At 51.6% G+C, this 26,986-nt stretch overlaps 1 protein-coding gene across 5 annotated transcripts in view; it reads right to left on the bottom strand.

The window, feature by feature from the left end:
* CLEC16A (C-type lectin domain containing 16A) overlaps positions 1-26,986 on the bottom strand; it is a 200,290-nt gene that overhangs the window by 86,535 nt on the left and 86,769 nt on the right. For all 5 annotated transcript variants that reach the window (XM_028117471.2, XM_028117473.2, XM_028117472.2 and 2 more), the window contains 3 exons: positions 26,294-26,344; positions 22,693-22,821; positions 14,959-15,079 (listed from right to left, as the gene is read on the bottom strand). In XM_028117471.2, the coding sequence (XP_027973272.1) occupies positions 14,959-15,079; positions 22,693-22,821; positions 26,294-26,344 (301 nt within the window). The remainder of the gene's footprint in view (positions 1-14,958; positions 15,080-22,692; positions 22,822-26,293; positions 26,345-26,986) is intronic.

Here is a 26,986-nt window from a genome sequence, read left to right as displayed (position 1 = left end):
CTGGGACACCAGCAGCTGCCCGAAGGGAGGGCTGTCTGATTCTTCTCCGTCCTTCGAGCACCTAGCACAGGGCCTGCTCAGTAAATGATGGATGGACGAGGGAGTGGGTGAGTAAGCGAGCGGAGCCCATGTTCTGCGGCTGAATCCTGCGTGTGTGTCCTGGCTGCCCCACTGCCTGGTGGCGCATCCTTGGGCAGCTTATTCTACCTCTCTGTGCTTCTACTTCCTCGTCTGTAAGGGGGGATAAGAACAGGCCCTAGCGGCCAGGTCGGGAGGATTACATGCACTACCCCATGCAAAATGCTCACCGGAGGGGATAAATGGACCAATGACCCATAGCTGTCATCACTGCTCTGGGATCCAGTGGAGGGTGCCGGGACAGGAAGGGAAGGAGCTGGGGCCAGGGGCTGAGGGACACCGCCGGGAGCGGTGACAAGGCTGCCCAAATCTAGCCTCGAAGCTTCCCTAGACACTGCCTGGGACTCCTGTTTCTACCTCCAGCTTCCTCTCCGAGAGTCTGGCCCTGGGGCTCACTGGAGTGGAGGCAGCAGAGGGAAGGGGGTCCAGCAGGGAACAGAGAAAGCTGTAGATCTTCATCAGTTCTGCTGCTCTGGAGGATGCAACTTATCACTGCAGAGAGGCCAGTTTTGTGAACAACCAGTTAAAGGGTAAAGGTTAACTGGAGTCATTTAAATGACATAAATATTTCCTGGCTTTGCAGGGCTCTGGAAAACCCCGACTGCACTTAGAAAAATGCAAAGCACATTATCAGACTTGAAGGCCTGGGTCTGGGTGGTGAAAACAGTAAAGGCACAACATAATCTGGATACACCAAACTGAAAACCAGGAAGCTGCACGGGGCTTTTCGGCACGATGATTTGGCATTGAGAGGAAAGGTCGATCTCACCTTGAACCTGGTATGAAAAAGGGTGGCCCCAAGCAGACCAAGGGAGGAAGGAAGGGAAGGCAGGATGAGGACTTCCAGCTCGTCATTACAAGCAAATGACTCGCAAACACTCGGGAGACCTGGGAAAGGCGGGCTCAGCTCCACTGACTTCTAAGCCTCCTGGTCTGTGTGCTCCGGAGGCATTTTTACCACTCTGCCGGAAACGGAGCAGGCTGTTTCCAGGCCTGGCGCTGGCTCGGGGCAACCAGAGAGTCAGGGCCGCGCTGGGGCTGCCGTGCTGCAGACTGTCCACTCTCGTGCAGCCCAGGTCCGTCATAAAGAAGACCCAAGCACAGCTCCGGCTCGGTGGCTGCCTGAGCACACGTGTAGCCGGGGGCTGTGGGGCTGGGCTGCAGGGGTGCTCCAGGAGGCCCGGCCTGGCACCCTGGTCCCTCCTCCCTGCAGGCTGCAATCTGTGTTCACGCTGCACGCACGGTTAACTGACCAAAACCCAACTGTATGCACTCAGGAAGGGCAGGGACAGAGGAAGGTCATGGTTTAAATACTTACTACAGGCTGCTCGAACTGAAGAAGCACACGCCCCCCATGAGCCTGATGGGCAGATGGGACTCTGCCTCCCTCGTGGGCCTGGTTCCTCCTGCCTCTCCCTGGAGGAGTCCTCCCAGTGCCCCGCAGAATTCTCCCAGATGGAGACCCCCACTCTCATACAGCACCAGCGTGGCTAACTCCCTCTTGCTCTCGTGCTCAAGGACAGGGACCGTTTCAGCCCTGGAGTGAAGACCAGCTGTGTCAGACTCAGAGACATCATGCTCCCACAGGCCACCTTCCCGAGGGGTCTGTAAGGTTGACTTGGACGGGACAAGTTTTCCACCTCAGAGGCGGATTTCAGAACCTAGGGAGATGTGGCCACTGCGTCACGCCCCCACAGCCAGCCTCCCTGGCAACATCTGGTTGATCAGGAGGTGGGCAAGGAGAGCTCCAAGAGGGAACTGGAGTTCGTGGGGAGCAGCAAAATAGAGACTAAGTGTTAACTTCCAGAACATTCCTCCATCTAACCCAGTGGTTCTCAACACTGGCTGCACAATGGAATCCTCTAGGGAGCGCTTCAAAATAGATATGCCAGAGCCCTATCCCCGGAACAAGTGAATCAGAACTTTCTGGAGTGGGGCCTGGGCATGGATAGTGTTTGAAGCTTCTCAAGTCATTTTAAGGCACAACTTGGGCGGAGGATCTCCATGGTCACCCTCTTTCAACAGAGGGAGCCCCAGGCCAGAAACCACCAGCCCTCCCGTAACCCACCCAGGGTTATGGCCCTGCCCTGGTCTAGGGGGTTAAGGGGCAAGTTAGATGCCCAGAAGCAGTTCCTCTGACGCAAGGCCGCACGCACAGAAGGGCAGCGCAGCAAACCAACTTTCACTTCTATTTTCAGGTAGTTCAAGGTGAAATGACAATTTCAACTTTTGAATGTCCCAAGACCTATACTCTGTACATTTACTGATAGCTTAGAAGAGCAAACACCATTTGACATTCATTTGGGAAAAAAAAAAAAAAAATCAGCCCAGACCACCTACTGTGCCCCACAAAACACTGGTCACCCAGAAACAGGGCAATCCTCATCACCACTGTCCTCAAATCTTAACATCCTGACATCTGCTTAAATCAGAGATCCAGTGGTCATTCCAGGTTCTGCAAGTGCTTCCTATGCCTTGACTTTGACCTCTGCTTAGGAATTTAGGTGATAACACTAATCTGTATGGAACACATCTCCCCCCCTGAGAGGGATCGGAAAGAAGGTGCTGGTCCCCTTTCCCTGCTTCCTGCGCTCCCCAGCGGGGATGAGGGTGAGCTGGAAGCTGAGGACTGGTGAAAGTAGCAGGACTGGTGCTGGGGAAAGTGGCACCAGCATCCTGGCCTACGGGAGAGGACAGGTACAAGGCTGGTGGCCCTTCGATAAAGGTCACACTGTATGTCACTGCTTCGGTCTCCCCAGAGATTTGTTTTGGGTGTTCTGTGGTTGATCAGGTATCAGGGGCAGAAGCCAATCCTCCCCTCCTGAGGACTGAGCAGTCCTGTGTTGTCCCTGGTGGCCAGAGGGGTGGTGGAAGGGGATGTGTGGTGGGTGGGGAAACCAGTAGCTTCGGGGTGAGGAGCCCTGTGTAGGCAGAGCCCCAGACAGTCTCACTGAGTGGGTTGGAGCGAGGGATGTCTTGAAACTCAACATTAACCCTCAACTCCACGCCCCACCCCACCCCCCCATGAATTCCTGTTTTCCGTGGCAGCTCACTGCCCCCGCCTGTCAGCCAGATGTGGTCAAGGAGGCTGGCTTCAGTAGCACCATGAGGCCGGGGTGGGGGCTCAGGAGCCACTGTGAGGCCAGTGGTCCAGGGTGAGACTCTCCTGTGTTCCAGTGACTGGAGCAGCACAGGCAGGAGAGATGGGGGTGCAGGGCCGGGGTATGCCCTGCAGGTCACAGGCAGGACTCTGGAGGGATCTAGGGTGCGGATGGCCACTTTGAAAGGATGCCCCAGGCTCTTGTTGGGGGAGAAAGGCAGTGGAGGAACCTGGCAAACCAGATAGAGGACAGTTTCCAGAGTCTGCACCAGGGTGGAAGCACGGAAGGGGGCGAGCAGGGGCCAGATTCTGAATCTACCTAAAGCCCGAAGTGGCAGGATTTGCAGAGAGTGTGGTTGTAGGGGTGAGGGGGAGGGAGAAGACGGGACACTCCAAGGCTTTTGGCCTGACTGACTGCACAAATGGACTTTCCATTTATTGACTAGGGAAGACGGTCACGTTTGAGTAGCTTCTCTGTTGGCCTTCGCTGGCCGGGCCCTATCAAGTCGCGACAGGTCCTTGCTTGGCAGGCAGCGTCCCTCCCTCCCAACAGTCCCGTGAGGTACAGACGGAGAGATCCAAGGTTAGGGGGACACGCCAAGGTAGCAGAGCCTGAGAGTGCTGGGGTCCCGTCGGCTCTCCTGGCCGCCCTGGAACACAGCCATATCCAAAATCAACCCGCTTCCCAACGGCCGTGCCATGGGTCCCCTCTGATCAGAGGAAACAAAACTATGGCCCCATTTTCAAACACATGGGAACAACTGGGATTTGGGAAAAACACTTAACTTGCATTGTAAAGTGCCTCCAGTAAAAATGACCGCTTTTATATAGGCAAGGAAGGAAAAAGCTCAAAGCCAGTCTCTTCCACTCAAACACCTCATTTCCCCAGTGCGCAGAGTGGAATTTAGAAATTCTGCTTCGTAGGGGGAAAAAATATCCTAATTTCTGTCTTTTCCAGAAAAACTTGTCCTCGGACTACTTGAACACGTAACTGACAACAGAGGGCACAGCCATTAGGTGACCTTGTGATTTCAGCAAAACGTGTCTCTCTAATGTAGCTCAATTATGACTGTAAGTTTATAAAACAGGGAAAGATTACAGGAATATACATTAAACCACATCAATGAGTGCTACTGAGGAAAAAAAAAATTAGTCCAGCAGACAGGTACCAATCAAATAATCAATACGCAGGAAACAGCTACATCACCCTGCTTTAAGAGAACCAAATAATGCTGCAATTGGATTTACTTTAAAATTTTCCACTTGAACAAAACTGACAGCTGTATTATAATCACATTTCCAGTCACTTTATAAGATACAAATTTCATTTCTCCATATTTCTACTTCATTTCTGAAAAGGGGCCAGCAACATTATTCATCAAGCACACGGAGGAGCTGCCTAATTCATAGAGAGGGGGGGAAAGGCTGTTAATCCCATGTTTTCCGTCCCCTTAGAGAATTGGTGGTATAGTTCAAACACGCTTTTTTCTGATCAGTCTAGCTCAGGGTCCTGGTTGCAAAGAGGGGCAAGGGGAAAAAGCGCAGCATTTTAGTTCTTAGGTAAAATGATTTGGGGTAGCTCGCCCGTTGAAACGAAGACCATCTGCCTGTTTAGAAAGCACCCAAGTCAGTTTAAGACTCTTGGTATATTTCTTTGGGGGGGGGGGCGTGGTCTGCACTGGCAACCTGACTATTCAAATGTCTGGTAGTGATGAACAAGCTTGGTTCTTAACTCACAATCCAACGGCCTCAAATTATTCAAGATAACATTTAGAAATGCCACTTTCATGTTAATGAAAGTGCCTTAAGTGTTTATGAATAATTAAAGGAGCTGCTAAAGCTCTAATCGGTTCAATCCAACAAGCCTTCTTAGAGCGCCTACTGTGTGCCAGACGCCATACCAGGCACTAGGGATGGAAAAAAGGTGATCAGCGCACCGGCAAGGTGGCTGGTGAACCCCTGAGCGCAGGGCTGGAGCGAGGTCAGGGGCGGTCCCCAGGCTGCAGGTCAGGTGACCACGTGCAGGTGGGGACATCCACAGGCAGAGACCCTGCGTGCACTGTATCCCTTTTAGGGACAAAGAGCCTTGGGGGATGCAGGCTGAAGAGTCACAAAACACACTGGCCTCCGGGCCCAAGCGCTTGAACTAACTTGCCACCAAGGAGACATCTGAGTCTGAATCAAGCTTCCCCTGCATGTTTCAGTTCTTCGCCAAGCAGCCAGCACTCACTTTCCTAAAAGTCACCTTTCCATGAAACTTGTCTAACTAACAGGCCGCCTCCATTTCTCAGCGTATCCCATGGACAAAAACAGTCATGCGGCTTTCTGTACTTGGTTTGTCAGAATTCCTACAGACAAGTCGTTCCCCGTGCAGTGTGCAGTCCCGATGATGAACGCTAATGACTGCTGTTGGGAGGACAGCCTGCACACACCATGGGTGATCCCATGCATTTCTGAGGGAATTCTCTCTGTTATCTGCAGAGAAGTCCTGACGCAGGCACTATCACCCCCATTTTACTAAGAGGAAGAATGGCTCAGAGAGGTTAACTAGTTTGCCCAAGGTCACACAGCTGGGATTCAAACTCGGTTTTTTCCCTGAATCCAAGGCATTAAGTCCTTGAACTACATGCTGGATTTTCAAGGACTTGATTTCTCTCTTGCCACTTTCTTAGGCTTTTATTTTGAAAAATTTCAAACTTCCAGAAAGGTTTAAAGAGTAGCACAATAAACATACACATGCCCTCCACCTAGATTGACCAACTGTTAATACTTAGCTGCACTTGCTATACCCACACCCTCACATTTTTATTTTGTGAATCACTGTGGAACTGTAGGCAGCATGACAGTTTACCCCTCAACATTGCCGTCTGTACTTCCTAAAAACAAAGACAGTCTCCCACAGAATCACAGTGAGGTTATCACACCGAAGAAGTGCAATAATGACCTCAAATGATCTGATCTAATCACAATCTACATGCAAATTTTCCGTTTTCATAAAAAGTCCTTTAAAGCTACTTGTTCTTCTCCATCCAAGGTTGTCACGTCTCTTCTGTTTCGGTCATCTAGAATGATAATCTAGAACTGGCCCTCTCCCCCACCATGTTTTTTTGGTCTTCCATGACATTCACATTTTTGGAAAAAGCTCAAGTCAGTCGTCTTTTAGAGTGTCCCACAGTCTGGATTTGTCTTTCACAGGCTTTATTATTTATGCTATTTTCTCACTTTTTGCCAGGATGAGGCATATGACAACAACCAGATCATCAACAAAATAAGGCAACATAGAGAATTTTCCAGAGCTGACAGCTGGGACCACAAAACTATCACCAACCTCGTGAGAGAAGCAAATCAATGAGCTCATATTTTCTTACAGTCAAGCCACATAACTTGCTTGGGGAGCTTCATAATACTCTTGTTGGCAAAGAGTATCTCAGCAGTTGGATGAGTTAGCCAGGAACTTCCAGGTGGCCTACAAGCTCTCACCTGTCAGGACATCGGGATGAAGCGCTCAGAGCGCTGGAAACTGGGGAAACGGGGAACCCTGCCGGGTCGCTCACGACATTCACATTCATATCCATCGACAAACAGAAAGATAACAAGGAGGGGAGATGCGGCCCAAATTCAAACATGGATGCAGTCTTGGTGGAGTATGGCGGTCACCCATGTAAGTGCCCACAGCTTACACTTGTTCTGGGGGGAACGAGTGGTTTGCAGGCGGGGGGCACAGCCAGAGCAAAGGCCCTGGGGTGGGAATGCACCTAGTGTGTCTGAAGAAAAGCAAGAAAGCAAACAGAGCCAGGTGGTGCTAGATAATCCTCAGCTTCTCAGTGGCTGTAAAGTCAGAGTGGGAAGGAGGCCATGGTGAGCAAAGGGAGGACATGATCTGACTTATGTTTTAGAAGACGACACTGAATGCTGTGTTGAGAATAAACGGCAGGAGACAAGGCATAAGCAAGTGACTGGCTTACGAGGCTGGCTGCCACAACAGTGCAGGTGACAGAAGATAGCCGGGCAAACCAAGGGCCAGGGGTGGAGCTGAGAGAGGTGGTCTGGTCTGGATATGGCTGGAGAGAGGGGCTGAAGAGGTGTGCCGACCAACGGGGAGGCAAGCTGAAGAGTAAGAAGAGTAAGAGGGGAGTCAAGGACGAGCCCAAGGTTTTAGGGACAGGATGGAGCTGCCGCTGACCAGGAGACGGGGAGGTCTGCAGGGGGCAGCTCTGTGAGGGAGCTCAAGTTCCACTGTGTTGGTGGTAAGTGGGAGGTGCTGAGCAGGCAGCTGGGGTTAAGTGGGGGCCTGAGGCTGGAGACAGAGCGAGCTGGTGTGAAGCGTGCCTGGCCCTGGAAAGAGGCAGCCCGCTGCTGCTTATGGGGACGTAGGCCCCATGGGACCAGACCATTTCAGATTCCAAGTGAGAGGGATCTGGGTTTGTGCGATGTCTTTTTTTTTTTTTTTTTTTTAAGATTTTATTTATTTATTTGACAGAGAGAGACACAGGGAGAGAGGGAACACAAGCAGGGGGAGTGGGAGAGGGAGAAGCAGGCTTCCCGCGGAGCAGGGAGCCCGATGCGGGGCTCGATCCCAGGACCCTGGGATCATGACCTGAGCCAAAGGCCCAGGGTGCAGACCCAGAGTGCTCCTTCCCACTCTGACTTTACAGCCACCCAGGCACCCTAAGATAAGATGTCTTGATTTTAAAATGCTGGCAACTCACGTAAAATGGCAAATACTCTGCCAGACACCAAAGGACATCTGTGGGCCTAACTGAGGGCCAGCAGTTTGCAACCTCTCTACACCACTATCGCCTTGCCTTACAACAATCCTGTAAAGGTGGGCGTTGCTACTCTCATTTTAGTAATGAGGGAACTGAGGCTCGAGAGGTGGATCAATTTGTCTCAGGTCACATGGCGAGGAAGAGGCAGAGCTGGGGTCCAGAGGCCAGATCCATCCTCTCCTGAGTCTGTGCTTTTTCTGGGACCCGGGGCTTCCTCCATACCCTCAGCTACCTTCTTAAACAGGCAGGCCCTGGGCTAGAAACAGTGGGCGAGAGCTGACGGAAGGTCCCCAGCTGCTCATCTTGCAAGGAGACGAGGACAACTGAAATAGCATTACTGTTGTTAATAATTAGCTCCGAAGGCTCCATGGGTCGGGTTCCAGAGAACAAGCTGGATCAAACAGGATGGGTCTCCAAGCAATAAACAATATACGTGCCTGGGCCATAGAGCAGAACGCAGGCATGCTCAAGACCACTGGCTGGGACAAACCGGGGTGTGCAAGAAGCCCATGGGCATCACCTTTCAGACAACACTCCGCCAGGATCGGTCTCACAGGCCTGGCCTCTCAACAGGGCTCCCTGCTGGAACGTTGCCCCTGACCCCATAAATCTACCCTCACACTGAGGCCAGGGGGTTTCCCTCTGAGATACACATATAGATCGTCTCACCGGGTGAAAAACACTTCTTACTGTTCTTAGGAGAAAGCCCGGGATCCCTGATCCACCTACAAGGCCCACACACTGGGTCCCGGGCAATCTCAACATCACCTCACCACCCTGCCCTGCCCGGCCACACTGCTGCTTCTCATCTTCCTCAACTCCCCATCAACCCCAGGGCCTTCACTCCTGCCATGCCCCAGGCTACTGGCACCTGCCCTACCTCCAGCTCTCGGATGGGTGGTGGCTCCCTCAGAAGCCTCCCTGACCTCCGGGCAGGTCAACCCCTGTTACCTGAGCTCCTTGGCACAGTGGCTGTCTGCCTTTGCTCTGGGTGATGATGTGATCGGTGTTCCCCTCCCCCACAAGACTGGGCTCAAAAAAGACGGAGACACTTCTGCTCTTGTGATTGGTCTGCACTTGAATTATTTAAGAAACAGACCCCATTAAAGCCCAGGACGTAGGCCTATTTCTTGGAAAGTCTGTCCCTTGTTCGGAAGCGATGCCCTTCCTACTTACCTGGGATTAACAACACTCTTTCTTTTATGAAATGATAGTTCATAAGTGCTTTAAAAAAATAAGAAAAAAAAAAAAAGACTTGGTAACATAAAAAGTTGGCAATCCTGTCCCCAGAGGTTCTGTGCAGTTTTATTTTTGTCCTGGCATTTCACTGGGCTGTGCAGTCCCAAGGTCTAGGACCCACGGGAAGCACTGCTCTATCCTACATGGACATTTTCCAGGCCCCTTAACAAGGGTGCCCACGCCTGGGCGAGGAGGCAGACCCAGAGTGCAGACATCTGCTTATGTGAGGATACTTCTCTGGAGGCTTGGGATCCCCGCTCACAGACTGTGGGCTCTTTTGAGGAACTGCCATCTCTGTTGTAACACAGCACAAGTGGAAATGCCAAGAGCTGTGCAATGGTCACAGGAGACAGCTCAGCCAATGGAGTGTCACCAAACACGGTAACTCTGAAATTCATGAAAGTTATGTGGAAAACCACTTCCGAGGAGAGTGTGGAGAGGTTTCCGACCCTCTCCCCAGATATCCTGGCTGGGCTGCCTCCCAGCACCTCTTCTCTGCCCACCCAACTAACCTTCATTGTTTGGAACCAGCCCCTCCTCCAGGGCTGGGCCCCTGGCTGATGGAATTACTGTCCCCTGACTCCTTGCTGCCCGCACTATCCCCAAGCTCGGAACCCAGAGTCCAGCTGGATCTCCAGCATTGCCACAAAACGCTGTCCCCAGACTGTGCTCCCCTCCCCCTTTCCCCACTGTTCTTGGCCCCTGGAACCCTGCTGGGCCTCCTAAATGGCCTCTCAGAGACTATACCAGGCACTGTTCCAGGCACTTCACATATATTAACTCATTTACTCCCATTATACAGATGAGAAAACTGAGACACCAAGACGTTAAGGTACTTGTCGAAGGCTCTACGTTGGCAAGTTACAAGGGCAAAGCTGGGATTTCACACCAGGCACATTCTGGCTCCCCAGCCCATGTTCATAACCACCTCCCAGGTGGCCTCCCCAGCCCCTTGACATGGCTCATGGGCCCCCGCTGGGACCATGCTGCTCATGGCCGTTCCAGCACACCCTCAGATGGCTTCCCACTGCCCTGGACTTGAGACCTGGCTCATCTCAGCCCCTCCCTCCCCGGCTCCTCACCTGCTGGCCGCACCAGCTCTCGGACAGGCCACGTTCTCTCCCGCCTTCCAGCGTCACCTCTACCAACCCCTCTAACTGGTGGGCCTCAGTTTTGCATTTTCTCAGAATCTTCTGGTCCCTCTCTGCAGGGCACTTGACCAGAGAAGCCTTCTCTAAGCAGCGTAGGAGGACTTTTCTCCCAGTTATGCTTGAACACAGACCCCCATTTGTCGCCTCCATGGACCGTGTCAAACAACCTGCGATGTCCTGTTGGCAGTCCTCCCACCTGCGCCCCGCCCCCCATACCGGAAGCACCACGGAGCTGAGACCAAGTCTGTCATCAGTTCCCTATCACATCCCAGCTCCCAGCACAGTGCCTGGCATACAGCAGGTGCTCAACATGTAGCTGAACGAGTAGACGGGTTTTGCTGAATGGTTCTCATGAATGGATTTAGAAAATCCGAATACAAGATGAGGTGTGGGAAGCACAAGTTATGGGTACAACGTGCACATGTCAAGTGTCCACGTGGAAAAGGCTGGGAAGGAATCCAGAAGTTTCCTGAGGATGCCTGGTTATCTACTTAGGATATTTAGATAATGGGGGAATTTCTCCTGTGATTGGCCATATTTTCTAGAAACAGGTAAGACTCCTTTCAGAAGGCTTTGATGTCAATCCTGGCAGGAACCTGGCTTCTCCTCACAGCCTGCTTGTCCTCAGGGCACTCCCGGGGACTGTCGGTCAGTAGGCCCATGAGGGAACATACGGGAGAGCGCCCTGCCTGGGCAGGGGGGTACCACCCTTCGTCTGGTCTCAAGTAGCCAGTGTGGTCTTCTTACCCCTCAAAACAGTGCCATCACACAAATGATGAAATGGTTTAAATATGTCAGGATACGCTCCTCCAAACATTGTTAGAGCAGAAAATGCCCACCCCTTGGAGCCCTGAAGTATGAGTTCTACACCACTGTTTCAGCAGCTGCACCAGGGGAAACAGCCAGCTCTCACCTCCCCTCTCCCCCGAGCACCTGCTGTGCACCAAGCGTGGCACCACGTGCTTCACCAACGTGATCACATCTGATTTTCAATGGTTCTCCCTGCACGTCTTTTAGAACCATTTTAAAGGCCAGGCCACTGAGCCTCAGGAACATTAAGACCCTGAGCAAGGTGTCAAGGCCGACGACCTCCAACTACACCAGGGAAGGCCAAGGCGGATGTCAGTGCGGCCGGCCAGCCCGCCCACCTGTCCCCGCTCCACCCAGAGCCACAGGTGGGCCGGGGAAGCTCATGATCTGTAATGGTGGTGACCCATTCAGTGCCAAAGAGCAGCCCCAAGTCCTTCTCTGTGAGAGAGAAGTATTTATAGATGCAATGGTATGATGTCTTCCATTGGCTTTACTACACTCGGGGAGGGTGGAGGTGAGGGGAGGTAACTTTGAAAAGAGAAATGGTGGAGCAGATGGAATGAGACGTAGTGAAAGAGTAATAACCTTTGAAGCGCAGGCAGGGTATGTGGAGATTCATGGTGCCATTCTCTCTAAAAGTCTCATCTATTTTATCTAGTCAAGCTAGCCTTCCCTTCCCATCCCCCTTCCCTCCAGGCTGCCAGTCCCTGACCTGGGCCCCATGCCACTCTCCTCTCCAGCAGAAACAACACAGGCTCGAGCACAGTCAGCTCTGCCTCTTTCTGCAGGGGGCGATGGCCTCCACCATGCTCCTTGTCCAGAGCCCCCATGTCAGAGCTCACCGGGCACACCTGCCCAGAGGCCGGCGGCTGGTCAGCAGACACGTGATGTGGCTTCTGCGTACTCTTAGGCCGTGGTTTCTTATCAGAGTGCGACAAGGTCAGTAAACACACTTTAAGCCGCCTCTTCCTGTGGTGTGGGGCTGGCGTGCCTTTGAGCCTGTCCGCCTGGATCACATCACCTTCCATGGAAGTTGACCAGCCCCCAGCATTTCTCCCTGAGTCAGCTTTCTTCAAATCACGGCGCTCACGAGAAGCATGCCCAGCTTCCAATCATTCGGCAAATATGAATGCCTTTGCCTACATTATGATGTTGCCTACATTTTATATACGTAGAAGGCATTTTGTGACATGCGAAGCATACTGATTTTTCCCCACTGGAAGGTCAGATGCTCCTGCATTTAAGAATAATCACCGGGAGAAATACAAAGAAAAAAGGACACAAAGTCCAACAACAACACATGCTATCTTATTCTAGTACCATGTGCTCATAAAATCCGTAATTCCTAGTATTTTCTGGATGGCACTCTCTTTAGCAAAGACATAATTTGTGACCAGGCTGGGTAAAGACAGACAGCCGTTACTTTCTTAATGGCCAACTACCCAAAAAGGCTCCAGTTAAGTGATCTCAACTAGCAATCTAATCAATTAAAATTGGTAAGTGAAATACTTTTAACCTTTATTTCAGCAGGCCATTCCTGGGGGTGGGGGGGGGGGGAGAAGGAAGGAATGTGAATTCCCAGCATAAAATTTAATTCCATTTCATGGATGCAAACATTCTTGCTGCCCTGATGGAGTGGTCCCTTTGAAAGCAAGCTATTTCCCTCTTCCCTTGAATCAAATCAGAGAAAGACTGGTTTATGGTTCTCTGCAGCCAACTCAATCAATTTAAACCCTTAGAAAAATCCCTATGGCAATTTCTCAAGGAGAAAAGGACCAAAGGAGATGAGCACAGAGCAGCCCAAAGGGGACTTAGCTTCCTTGTTCTTCCAAGAGGGAGAAGAAAAAAAGAGATTAAGAAGAGGAAAAGAAGAAGTTAGGTGCACCGCCTGGGTGCCTCAGTCCGTTAAGCATCCGACTCTTGGTTTTGGCTCAGGTCAGTCTCAGGGTCGTGAGATCGAGCCCCAAGTTGGGCTCTGTGCTCAGCAGGGAATCTGCTTGAGATTCTCTTTCTCTGCCCCTCTCTCTCAAATAAATAAATAAATAAATCCTAAAAAAAAAGTTAGACAAGCAGGTAAAACCCATAATAATCACAGAGAACCTTTTATTCAGGCAGCGTGCTCTGCTCTTTATATGCATCACCTGCTTTAATTAGCAGGTAACACTACAGTTCCTTGAGCACAGTTATATGCTAGACACTATGCTCTGTCATATGGTATTTCATATTATATTTCGCTCAAGTCTCAAAACAAGTCCATCATATAAGGAAGTCATCCCCAGTTTCTAGGTGAGGAAACGGAAGTTGAAGGGGTTTCAATCATTTGCTCCGGGGAATTCACAGCAGGACAGGGCGTGTCAAATGGATCAAATGCCAACCCTCATGGTCTACATCATGATCGCTGGTCACACAGCTGAGCACTTCTGTCAAAACTCATCCAACGGTACACTAAAACTTGCTGAATTTTATCAGATATAAACTGTATTTCAATAAAGCTGAGTTAAAACAGCGGGGATCCTGTCCTTACCATGGGCCATAAAGAGTGGCCATCTGCCACTCCTGCCTGCTCAGCTTCCATCTCGTTGTGAGTTTCCTTTGAGGGCAACCTCCCTCCTTCCTCTCAGGTGATGGAGTTGAAAAGAAATGGGCCCCACCTCCCAGCTTAGGGTTCACCACATGACCCTGGCCTCGCCCAGTAATGAATCATATTCATCTGACAACAACTGGTTCAGGGACGGCCCACCGACCACCTAAGCCAGACCAGAGGAAGACCACCTGCCGTGGACTTCCACAGAAGTTACAGGAAAAGGAAGCCCCATTTCTGGCAGGTCCGCTTAGCTGGTTCAGCAGATTTTGGAGCTACAGATGGCCACCTTGTTGCTACCTGGTGAGAGCCCTCCTGAGGATGAAGCCAGAACAAAGGGAAGCCGAGCTGAGACAGGGCAGCAGCTTCCTGATGACACTGCTTGAGTACCTAGATCCAGCTATGCCTGAAGGCAGATGTACTACTGGACTTTCCAGTGACACCAGCCAATTCCCCTTTTTCCTTAAGCCAACCTAAGTTGGGTTTTCTGTCTCTTATAAACAAAGAATCCTACCATATCACAATGCCTTTAAGAAACAGAAAACCACTTTGCCCATCCGTGTGCACGTGCCCTACAGCAAATGGAGGAAAGAGAGAGCTATGTTCGTATGAGGAGGATTACAGGAGCTCAACCAGGCTTTATACCCACTGTCACTTTTAATCACAGCCTCATGCTCATGCTGCCGAGGACAGCATGAGGCACTGCATGTGGTTAGGGAGGGAGCCCAAGGCTGCAAGCTGAGCACATGGTTCCCCAGCCTCCCCTCCTCTGCCTCACATACAGGCTGCTGATTTGCATTTTTGAAAGTTTTCCCCTTTTTCATAGCAGAGGCCTTTAATCATTGGAATCCTACAGAAACCCCTTAATACACAAAGCCCATCATGCTATGGTTATGTGGAGGGCAGGGACGCTGGACACTCCAATCACGCTGTGCAGCTCCACCTGGGCTCCGGAAAGCAGAGCCCGCACAGACAAGTCTGCCAGGTGCCCAGCATCCAGGGCCCCTTCTTTGAGTTTGGCAGGACACGCACACTCTGTTAGCTTTTGGTGACAGATCAACCGCGGGAGCAAACGCAGGTCACACATGGACCCTCCCAGAGACACCGGAGCCGACGTGGCAGCGTGCACACCCCTCCCCACCCCCACCCCTCCCCGGTGCCAGGACTCACTCAGATCTAGCACATCATCCGTTTTGATCAGGTCCTCCTCCCGCGTCAGGGGCAACTGGGTTTCGGGCTCCCCTCGCAGCTGCAGTGACAGGGAACGGAGCATGAAGAACACCCGGATGGCCTGGACAGAGTTCAGGAGCAGAGGAGGATGAAGCTGGAGTTATTTAGGTGAAGTGTTCCATATGGAGAAATCACACAGCCTGTGACTCTTGATTTAAACAAACAAAACAAAGTCCACTTGTCCCAGTATCATGGCTCTGGTGTTTTCAGAGCAAGGCCAAAAAAAATCAAAGGGTGCAGCCTGTTTTTAGTTCTCCATAGGTTTAGGCCACTTCACCTCAACTGAGCACCTGTCATTTGCCAGGAGCTCTTCCCTAGTGCCATGTGACCTTCACGACACCCTTGCTTAACAAGCAGCCCCATTTTGCAGACAATGCACTAGGACCCAAGGAGGCAAAGTGAACCGCCCCAGGTCACACGGCTAGGGAGGGCTAGAATCAGGCCTCTTCCAACTAACCCAGCACAGAATTTGGAAATCCGTATCACAAGTAACAGTGTTCCCATGTCCCGCCTAGTGAGTGCAGGGTAGGGAGGACAGAAGAGGGTGAGATGCTTGTAGGGTTCAGAGCCAGCCAGACTCCCTTAAAATCCTGCCCCTACCCCTCCCTGGGTGAGCCCGTTACGGCAGAGTCTGTGTGCTGTGGATGAGACAGCAGGCCTGGCGCCTGGCTGGTGTGCCATCACATCAGTGCCCCAAGCGCCCTCAGGCTGACCCAGCCACTTCCTGGGGCCGGAGACAGCCCCGCCAGCACAGGGATTTTTGGCCAGCGGACGAGGTGTCTGCGTGGAGTCCAGTATGGCCATCAGACATTTCCAGAGAGCAGGGAAAACACAGAATCCCTAGGCCCGGACCCAGAGAAGTTTGTGCAGAAAGCGGCTTTTACCTCGGACCCAGCCTGCCGTGAGAGCACCCGAGCCCTGGGTCCTAGACTGGGGCTGAGGTGCCCATCGGCGAGAGTCCAGGAAGCGGAGGCACAGCCCATGGGAGAGGCCACCTCCATGCCACTTTCCCTGACACACAGCTGATGGGCCTACCCGAGGTACATGCCTGAGGGAAGCAGCTCTGGAGTCAGACATGTAAGGCCTGTGTTGGACTCACGGGGCAAGGCCCCTGACCTCCCTGAGTTTTGATTTCCGCATCTGTGAAATGGGGCGGTAGTCCCGGCCCAGCAGGCCTGCTAAGAGGCTCTGAGATAATGTGGGGGGGGCGGTGGCGGAGAGGGGAGCAGCCCACATGTGTTCTGTAAAGGGGCCGCCGTCCTTTCCTCCAGCCACTGGATAGCTGGTCACAGGGGAGGGCATGGGGACAAACCACTGTCGCCACTGGTGAGCCACACAACGATGAATTCCAGCCTACTTTTGGTCTTCTTGTTTACAGTCCTGAGGCTATAGGCCTGGCCCACTGAAAGGGGAGGCTGCCCTTCCTATGACAAGGTGCCTCCCAAAACAAAACGGGAGGCAAATTCCTGCCTGCAAAGAGCAGGGCTTGCATGGACTCCTGCTGACCCAGGCAACAAGGATGCCCACTGGCACACTGAAACCCGAATCCGGTCTTGGCCTGGACCTGGCAGGAGAGCTGAGCCTCTGCCTCCATCTCCTAATGGAGAAAACTGGAAGAACAACCCTACCTCCTGGATGTATGCTGAGGTCATGTATTCCCCCTTGTCCGCCAGAAGCACTAGAGAAAGATAAGCCTTTATATTATAACGATGGGGCTGGGAGTAGGGTGGCAGCATTACTATTGATCTGATTGTCCTTAGCAGTTTTTCAAGTACGGCCTTCCTAAGACATCTGCAACAATCAGGAAAAAAGCAAGTGCCTTTTCATTTTTTTAAAAATCAAAACAGCTTTTATTTATTAAGCACCCACGGTGCACTAGCACCGTGAGCGCCTTACTGCAACATAAAGCTGTTACACAAGAAGAAACGGAACTGGGAGGGGCAGAGCGATCCAAGTTCTCGCTGCTCGTGATGCCTGAGCTGGGCTTGGAACCAGCAATGTCTGATGCTTGTGTCACTTAACCAAGCACACAAGGACATTCGCACGCCTGCACCAGCGCGAGTGCAGAAAGCCTGAGACGTGGGTGGCCCCTTGAACTATATGGCCATCTGAGTCCAAGTCATGGCCTTGGACGTGAGGAAAAAGGCCCATCCGTCAGGTCCAAGCTGAGTGAATGCTTCATTTCAGTGTCAAAAATCCATTCCTCTCAAAGGTTCTGAAGGCAAAGAAATCAAGCGGGACCCTTGCTGGGGGGTGAAAAAAGAGAAACGTGTGCTTTTCTACAGACCATCACTCTGAAAACCTGAAACCTTCCAATACAAAAGGAGTTTGGAATTTGGCTCCTAGTATAGACCTTTTTGGTGATACATCTGCTTTTGCTCTGGAAGCAACAAATGGAAAATATTTCCAGAAATACAAAAAACAATAATAATACAACAATAAAAATATAAAGAATATAGAACACGCGGACCAGCCCTACAACTTCGGGAATCCACAAGAGTGGTAAAACACCAGGATAAGGGTCCTCAAATTCATCCCACAGACCCCTAAACAGTAAGCACCCCCCCACCCCGCTTACCTGAGACCTGCCAAGTACTGGCAGGGCTGGACCGTGTCATCTCCCTGAAGCCTCTTAACGACCCTCTGTGGTTCCCATTTTATAGACCAGAGACCAAAGCCCAGGGATGTGAGGCAGCCTGCCCACAGTGACTCAGCTAATAACTGGACTCCACAGTCTTGTGTTCTTCCAGCCACATGCCTTTGCCTTCAAAAGATTTAAGGCTGGGGACCCAGGCTTTTATTGAGTGCTTCTCTTTACTTTGCCAAATAAACATGCACTTTAAAAAGTATTAAAAAGGAAGAAGGAATTATTGCTTTCTGATGCTTCCACAGAATGCCAGGAAGACGGACTCTGGAAGCACACGCTAGTTTTGGCAAGGGGTGACAGCTGAGCATGCTGAAATATAAAGAAGAGGCTCATCCCGTGTGCTCCAAGGCACCTGGGAGCAAGCTCTGCAGCGGGGTCGTGGAGAAGGAAGCGGGGTCGTGGGAAAGGAGTCCACTACAGTGGGGCAGGATGGCTTCGGGGTCGAACAGACCACGGCAAGTGAGTCACGTGAATTCCCTGAGCCCGGGCTCGACTTCTGGGAATGGAGTACCCACCGGCCCTGATCTCGGGGCCTCCCCGGAGGTGCACCCTGAATCGAGCGCTCAGGTCCAGCCCTCTCTCCGCTTCCCTTGTCACATTTGCAAGCCATGGAGTTCAGGGGGCTGTCCCCCAGATGAGGAGCCCACCAGCCCATGGAAGTGGCTGTGAAAAGCCAGTCACTCCTAAGAGGGTGACGAAGCAGTGTCACATGGGTCCGGCCCACCGTGAAAGCCCCTTGGCAATATGGGGAGCGTCACACAGGAAATGTCCGTGCCCCCTGAACCAGAAATTCTACTTCTGGGAACTTTTCCTAAAGAAATAAGTCAAAAGAAAGAAAACCCTGTATTTGTGAAGATGCTCAGGGCAGTTTAGTTGAAAATAATGTAATACTGGAAGTAACCAGAATGTCTAGCAGCAGGAAAATGCCTTGAGTAAGTTACGGCGGAAGTCGCCAGATAAACTTTCACGTACCAGTTAAGAAATGTGACTGAAATTAAAACCGCATCCCAGCACAGAAAGCTTCTCACTGTACCAGGGAGAGTGGGAAGGAAGAGGCTGGAAGGAAGACCACAATGCACTCTTCCTACCGGCATGAGGAGATGTGACTGAACACAAAGACAGGGAGGAGACACGAAAAGCGTCTAAGCTTTCTTTGTTTAGGGTGATGTAATCACGGGAAATTCTTCCCCTCTACTTTCGAAACCCTACGAGATGTACTTTAATGTGTAATACACATACAAAAAATAAAGAAAAATATCCTATTTCCTCACGGGCAATAGCGATAAACACAAAAACTGTGGTTTTACGTGGGAACAAGGAACAGAAGTCAGGGACAAATAAAATTTCACGCGACTATATTTATTTTGTAATGGCTTCCAAGATTACAACAGACAGATGGCCAGTGGCTTACATTCAGATCTTGAGATTCACCAGAAATTCCTCTCCCTCTCTTCTCTACCCTGAAGCTTCAGTAGATGGCTAAAAACTCTCTTTCTTTCCCTCCTGAGACATTAGACTGCTCCACCCCTGTTCAGCCAACATTTCCTGAGCTCTTCCTGCCTGCCGGGCACCTTGCAGTCCCTCTACCTTATCTACTTTGGCCAGGAGCTGAGAGACAGGATACACTGAGGCTCAGGGAGGGTAAGCAACTTGCTCAATGTCACACAGTTGGAGCTGGGATTGAACCCTGGTTGGTCCCACGAGCCTGTGTTCTTTCTTAACGGCTTCTCTCAGCTGCCCCTGGGATAGGTCCAGCCCACATCCCCACTTCTGCTTCCACGTTCTCATCAGATCCCAGTAGTTCCTAAGACCTTCATTTCAACGTGAATTCCCCTGATTAGCTGGCATGGCTCAGTGGCACTCTCGCTATTTTGGTCTTATTTTATATTATTTGTTCACGGTCTATTCTTGCATTTTGCATAGTGCCTGGCTCCTAGAAAAATGCTCAACAAATCTGTCGAATGAAAGAATGGTGTAATTTGCAAAATGCAAGAGGGACACCATGACTTTCAGTGTCGGATGTCTCCCCGTGGCCTAAAAGGCCTGGCCGTCCTCCTGTCCTGGCCCCACCCCTCCACTCACTCTGCTCGCCACCAGCTCCTTGAACACGCTATACTCTTGCGCATCTCGGGGACTCTACACTCACTGTCCCTTTGGCCCTGTTCATTTCTGCACCCTCGGGCCCAGCATCTGGCATCGAGTAGGCATCCAGTGGCTCTCTGGTGACTGGAGGACTATTTTACAAGTTAGGAATGATGTATTAGTAAGGGTTGTTTGAACTTCTTTAACAAGTCCTCAAGGAAAATGAAAGGTGGGATTTCTGAAAAGTGTCAGCCTCCTGAAAGTTAAAAAAGTCTACTTGGTGGAAAAAAAAAAAAGGAAGAAGAAAACGTTTGAATCCAAAAGGATGAAATGGAATGTTCTTTGGATACAAGGAAAGAACTTGAAACAAACCACATAAGCCCTCAATTGCTTGCTAAACCATACACTTCCTTTAGCTCAAATTCAAAGCACACTGCTGTGTTCTGATGTCTGAAATGGGCTCAGGAGCTAAGCTTCTGGATGATTCTAGACAGCTGCCTTGAAACAGGAACCGGACTGAGGTGAGTGGTCAAAATCCCCCTTCAGATACTGATTCCTGAAGTCAGGGAAGCTTCTCTAAGGTAGATGGCTTCACTTTGAGATGGTCAGCACTATTCTATATATTCTGCCACCTTCTCCCTGGCTCTAAACCCAGGGACCCTGAGACTTGAGGGTTGATCGTATAAACTCGTCAGACAAAGGCCGAACAAGAGACCCCAGGGAAGCCCAGGCGTTCCTGGGAGCTCTATGCTTCGCGTAGCAGTTGCGCTGTGCATCTCATCTGGGGAAAGGGAGGCGGGCAGCACGGCCCTGGGAACTTACAACCAAGTGAGACGTCAGGGGCAAAGGGAAGAAGGGAACCCCTACCCTTGAGAACTCTTACTGGCCTTCTGTGCTCTGCCCTTCACTGAGTCCCTGCAATGACTCTGGCAAGGCAGGTACATGCTGCTTTGAGATGGGAGAAGGAACTCCAGAGCCCAAGCAACCCTCCCTCTGCCATATGCCTCGGCCCTGAATTTCTCCCATCCTCTCCTGTAGATCAGGACCGTCTGCCCCAACCCAGCAGGGCCTGATACCAGGAAGCAGCTAACAAGGTTAAGGTCCTCAATGGGCTCTAAGGCCCCAGAGACCAGCCCCCTCCAGCCTCATCACTTCCCACAAAGCCTCCCTCACTGTGGGCTACAGCCACGTCCCCTCCTTGGAGGTGCTGGAGTGAGCATCTGTCCGGGCCTTTTCCTCTCCTGGCTGCCCAACCTAACCCTCTGCCGCCCGTTCCACCTCCCTCCCCAAGCAGGAGGAGGCGCCTGACCCCATGTTCCTTTAGCAACAGCCTCAGTCACACAGACTGGCAATGCTCCCTTTCCTACCTTGCCCTCTAGACTCTGACTCCTTGAGGACAGAGGCAGTGTATGTTAGGTCCCTGCTGTCCAGCACCAAGCAGGCCTAGTAAATACAATGAAGGGAACGGTGGGAAGCAGGCCACACTGCCTGCACAGAGTCCTGGTTCTGCTACTTATGAGTTGGGGGACTGCAAGCCAATCACCTGACGTCAACATGCCTCAGTTTCTTCCTCCGCAAGACAGGTTCATATAATGCCAACTTCTTAGGACGGTTGTAGAATTACATGTTGGTGGTTCACATAAAGGTGGTTCACATAAAGAACTGATGTGAATGACTCACTTGGTATCAAAGAGAAGCTCATCTAAGTGTTGAGAAAACTGGGGGCCCAGGGACCAAAAAGAAGGCAGAGGGCAACCCAGAGTGGCAGCTCTCCCCATTCACAGCCTTCCGGACCGTTGGCTCAGGGAACAAGGCAGGCCTCGGGGACAGGACCTTCACTCTAGCCTCGCCACGGAACATTTCCGAGGCCAACCAAAGGCTACGGGTGAGCGTGCCCGCCCGTGAAGGAGTTGCCAACACAACCCGCGTTTGTCAGAACCAGCCCCGTGGAGAAGCCGGGGCCAGTGATGCCCAGTGCAAACAGTGCCACCCACAAACATGCTCGTGTGCCCAGCCACGGGGCCTGCAGGGCTGGCTGGGAGCACGAGGAAGGCGGGTGTCACTGGCTCAGACAGGGTGGGTCCTGTGGTGAGGTCTGCGGGTTTGGTCAGACAGCAGGGAATGTGCACTGACTTAAAACACACAGGTTGGACTTCCTCTGCATCACCCTCCACCCCAGGCCTCTGAGGCCAAATCATCGGATCCTCCTCTTTGAGGCAGATCCAGCAGGTCACTCCTGCTTCTCAAAATCCCAAAATTAACACCTCTGCCGCTCTGGTTAGAACGGGGATTAGCTGAGAAGAAGAGGGCAAGGAACTCATCGAATTTATCTCATCATGTCTCCAGGGAATGATTTTCTAGGAAGAGGTGATGGTGCTTTCTAAGAAAGAAACTGATTTTATGCGAGAGATAAAATACTGTGAACAGCCCTGCGAGACTGCTTCAGAAAAAAAGTGTTGATAAGGGATGCACACTCCAGCAGGGTTCTGAGAACTCTGCTTTTCACACGTGGGAGCGGACTGGCAAGAGTCACAATCTCATTTGTGTGTGCCTCACCCGCAGATCCCTCAGATACCTTACCAGAACACCATTGCTCCATCTCCGGGGGTCCCGAGCCTCCCTGGGAGAGGATTTCACACAAGGGCCTCACCTGCACTGCCTGTTCTCAGCTCACTCCCCCAGGTGCATGGCAGCAGCCCAGAGGTGTCCCCCCTCCGCCAGAGCCTGGGGCTGGGGCCAGGGCCCTGCTCTGCACCAGCCAAGGCAGCCTGCCTGGCCCTCACACAGGGGAATCTCAATCCTGTTTTAGCCAAGGGCAGCTCACCTTGGGAAGTTCCTCCCGGTGGCAGGGTGCCAGGGGGGTGTTGAAGTGGGTTGGAAGGTGGGCTCTTGACCTGGTCAGATGGCGGCCCAGGGAGAGGGGGGTCCCACCCACGCTTACTCACCCGCCGGGTCTTCTCCACGTCGCCACACGGCAGCCGCTTTACAAAGTCAATGCCAGTCAGCGGCGTGCCCGTGGGGGGCAGCAGGATGGAGGCGTCCATCATGAGATACTCCACATTCATGGGCTTCATCTAGGAGAGACATCATAGGAAACCTCACCGAAAGGAGGAAGTGCATGGGGCAGGTTACCCAAACCCCTCGCCTGTACCTGCGCACAGCTAGTGAGTAAAGCAAGCCCACATTAAGGCTAGCATGAGGTCTCAAGGCAGCCAGGCGTGTGAGACATGCGCCGTTGTTTCCCAAGACACAGACCTTTCCTTCCCTTGAAGTGACAGCTCAGACACTCCTGGGAAGCTGCCTCCATGCTGTGAAAAGCTGTGCTTTCCCACCGGCTCAAGGTCCCCCACCCGGCAGGGAGCGGGTCCCTGACCACAGCCCACCTCCCTCCCTTTGTGCTGTCAAGAATGACGACAACAGACTAGCAATGGCAGCTCCCAGTTATCGTTTATCCAGAGTGGGCTATGGACTGCGGGCAGGCGGTGACCTACAGGCTTTGAGGGCGTGATCCTCCTTAATCCTCCCAATGACTCCAGAAGGGATGTTTCCCGATCCGCTAATGAGAAAATGGAGACTCAGGCGGCAGGTGGCAGAACTAAGACGCAGACCCAGGCCTGCCCTGCTCCAGACCCCGTGACTCCTACCACATGACCACCATCCCCTTCCTTCCTCACCACCTCGCTGTCTTTACCTGGGATCATACATCAGAGTCACTTACTAAGCATCTACTAAGTGCCAGGTGCCCAAAGGGCTCACCTCCTGCTGGACAGCGGTGCTGACGCTGTTCCTTATTACAGAGGGGGACACTGAGCTCAGAGGAAGGGCGTATGCCCACAGCGCCTGGGCCACACGGGAGCACAACTGTCTGCCTGCTTCCACACCACCTCCAGGAAGTCTTCTCTGATTATGACGACATATGGTATCGACACCTCCCCTCCTGGAACTCTGCTGTATCAGTACGGACATTGAATGTGCACGTGTTGTTGGACACGGACACTTCATTTCCCTGACATCATAAAGGAAAGACATTTCACAGGGTACATTTCCTACAGAATTAACTTTACTCCTCCAAGCATCACATGCTTTTTTGCGTGTCTTCTTGTTTTGTTTTTTTTTTTTTCAGAAAGTGGGCTTTAATCGTATTACACTCTCTCCCTCTCCTGGAACATATATATAGCTGACCACATGGGGCGGTTGTGGTGAAGGCCCAGCTGTTTGGGCTAGGGAGCCAAGGAGACACTTAGTTTGTGCTGTCTTTTTCTTTTAGCCACCCCCCAAAGGCCTGGGGTCCCCCATCCTGAACCCCTTTATCCTGAGACCGGGTGGCAGAGCCCTGAGTCCCATCCCAGGGCCGCCCTTGGCATCGCCTTCCAGCCTGCCTGCCGTTCCCCAGCAGCCCCCCTCTGCTCTGCCCCACCTCCCTCCACCACCTTCCCGGTGAGCAGTGCCGACGGCTTCTGTTGCACCCTCATTACACCTCTGCGCTAAATAGGTGATAAGAGAAGTGAACAAGGGTCCAACATGAAGGCATGGCTTCAGTGCAGGGGTCTCCATGAGCACCCAAAGGCCTATCTCTACTTCATTGAGCTCAGCGGCTGCTTTCCTCGAGTCCGACCGCAGGAATGACTTTCAGGTATGGGGGCTGGGGGTATGCCCCCTTTCTATTTCTCTAGAGGGCCAGGCCCTGTGCAGACCACACAGTAAACATGGGACAAGACACACAAACATAGCCCCAGAAGCTCCCCATGGCAGGAGGGAGAGGAAGCAGATATTCCTTGTGCACACACCCCACAGGAGGCGCCTCTTAGGTACTTCAAACCCAGGCGCGTGGTTTGGGCCCCATCTTACAGATGGAAAAAATGAAAGTGCAGAATGTAAGCAACCCACTGAAGGTCACGCAGTTAGTAAGTAACAACAGCAGAGGGGTGCCTGGGTGGCTCAGTTGGTTAAGTATAACACTCTTGGTTTTGGCTCAGATCATGATCTCAGGGTTGTGGGATCCAGCCCTGCGTCAAGCTCAGCGGGGAGTCTGCTTGAGACTCCGTCCCTCTCCCTCGGCCCCTCCCTCTCTGCTTCTCCCCCTGCTCACACACGCACCATGTGGTCTCTCTCTCTAATAAATAAATAAATAAAATCTTAAAAAAAAAAAAAGGCAGAAACTGAGCAGGGGTTTAGGAGCCTGAGCTTTTCTATATCATCAAGCAACATATGAGCCTTACGTTTCCAACAGGAAACCAAACTGTGGAGAATTACATTGCAGAAGGGGACATCACAGGGGCAAGATGAAATGGTGGCTAACCCCCAAATCCACTCCACTCTAACTACCAGTCCAAAGAGTAGAAGACTGAAGACACCCTTCCAGGGGCTGGGGGAATAATGGGGAGCAGTGGCCATCGCTGGGTGTGAGGCACACCCGAGCAGCCTATACCTCACCAGAGGAGGCCTTGGGCGCTACTGGGGTATTTCTGGAGATGATCTATGCCAATTTACAATTTTCCCTGGAATAGGCTCTGCAGAGGCCTTAGAAGTGCCGAGGGCGAGGATGTGGTAAGGGCACAGCAGTCCATACCCGATGAGATGGGCTTGGGAGCCAGGAGACACTTAGAGCAAGCTGCTTTTGACTTTGTGACAGTTTAGACACTTAGGCTTACTATAAACTTCTGGAATCATTTCACTCTTTTTTTTTTTTTTTTAAAGATTTTACCTATTTATTCATGAGACACAGAGAGACAGAGAGGAAGAGGGAGAAGCAGGCTCCCTGCGGAGCAGGGAGCCTGATGCAGGACTCAATCCCAGGACCCTGGGATCATGAACTAAGCCGAAGGTAGACCCTTAACCAACTGAGCCACCTAGGCGCCCTCACTCTTTGATGAGCAATGTCCATGAAAAGGACATTTATCATCTATTTACTGAGTGCCAACTAAGGGTCAGACGATAGGGATGCATAGAAATGAACAAAACAGAGAAAGCCGCAAATCTTCTAACCCGATCTTTTCCCATGACTATGCCTGATGGACAGAGGGAAACAGGGCAGACTCTGGGCCAGTGCTGTGGATTCAAGGATAAGCAACATGCTGGAACATTCCGGTGGCACAGCAAAGAAGGGCAGGGCACTGGAGGCAAACTGCTGTGCTTTGGAATCCTGGCTCTGCACCTCCCTGGCTGGACAGGCATGGGGCCTCACTCGACCTCTTATCCTCGCCTCCTGATCGGGGTGATAGGAGTCTATGCTAGCAGCCCCTCCCATCAGGGTGACAGGGGCAGTAAAAGGATGAACACATACAACGTGCTCTACACTCCTGACACGGCACGAGTCCTCAAATATTATTCGTGTCAAAGTGAACCTCTCCGGCCCATCTATGGCACAGCCCACAGAGGGGAAGTGTGGGTCATCTGAAATTTCACCAGCGGCGGGGATCAAAAGGCACCATTTCCAATTCACTTCCCCACCAATCTCAGTCGAAAAGGCCCCAGTTAGACAGCTTTCTCTCAGTTTCACCAGACAAGCCGTGCAAGCAACCAAGTGCATCCTGGCCCCTCACTTACTGTCATGCTCCTGTACTCATCTTCAAACATGTCCAAGAAAATTTCTTCTCCCTAAAAAGAGGAAGGGAGAGAGATTATGCATATTTTTTCCATAAACACCAAATTATTATAAACTCCAGTTCATGGCTGTTGGGGCCATCTGGTTCTCATCAGTGAGTTCTCGTAAATCACCAGGAAGTAAGACACACACGTGAACACGAACACACACGCTCAAACGAAAGCCCAAATATCATATTGCACCTCTCAACGTTTCTCTTTTTTTTTTTTTTTAAAGCATGTAGAGTTAGATTCCTTCTGTCAAGGCAGCTAATTAAGACGACAACAAAAATAACACCATTTATAATTAAACTATAAAAGTGGGTGAAATTGCAAGTGTTTCACATCATCTATGTGTTGAGAAGGGTTGGAGAAACGGGAAGCCTGGTTCAGGTGCCATGTTAATCTATGAGGCTCCACGCCTCAGAAAGGAAGCGTATAATTAAGCATACTTAACACTAAAATTACAGAGCTTGTTCCAGTCATTTCTGAGGCACACCTGTGAGGCTCTGCAGTTCTGCAGGGCTGCAGTGGGTAAGACTCTGGCTCTGAGACACGCACACCAGGGGCCCAATCCCAGCTTTACCTCTCAGAGCCTCTCTCTGGTTCACTGCAAGACTGGAATGACAGTCCACGTCTATGCGGGTCACTGCGAGG

Source organism: Eumetopias jubatus, unplaced genomic scaffold, assembly GCF_037043125.1.
Source record: "Eumetopias jubatus isolate StellerSeaLion01/CBP00866 unplaced genomic scaffold, mEumJub1_p1.0 scaffold_12, whole genome shotgun sequence".
Classification (NCBI taxonomy): domain Eukaryota; kingdom Metazoa; phylum Chordata; class Mammalia; order Carnivora; family Otariidae; genus Eumetopias; species Eumetopias jubatus.
This window is presented reverse-complemented; position numbering and strand designations above follow the sequence as displayed.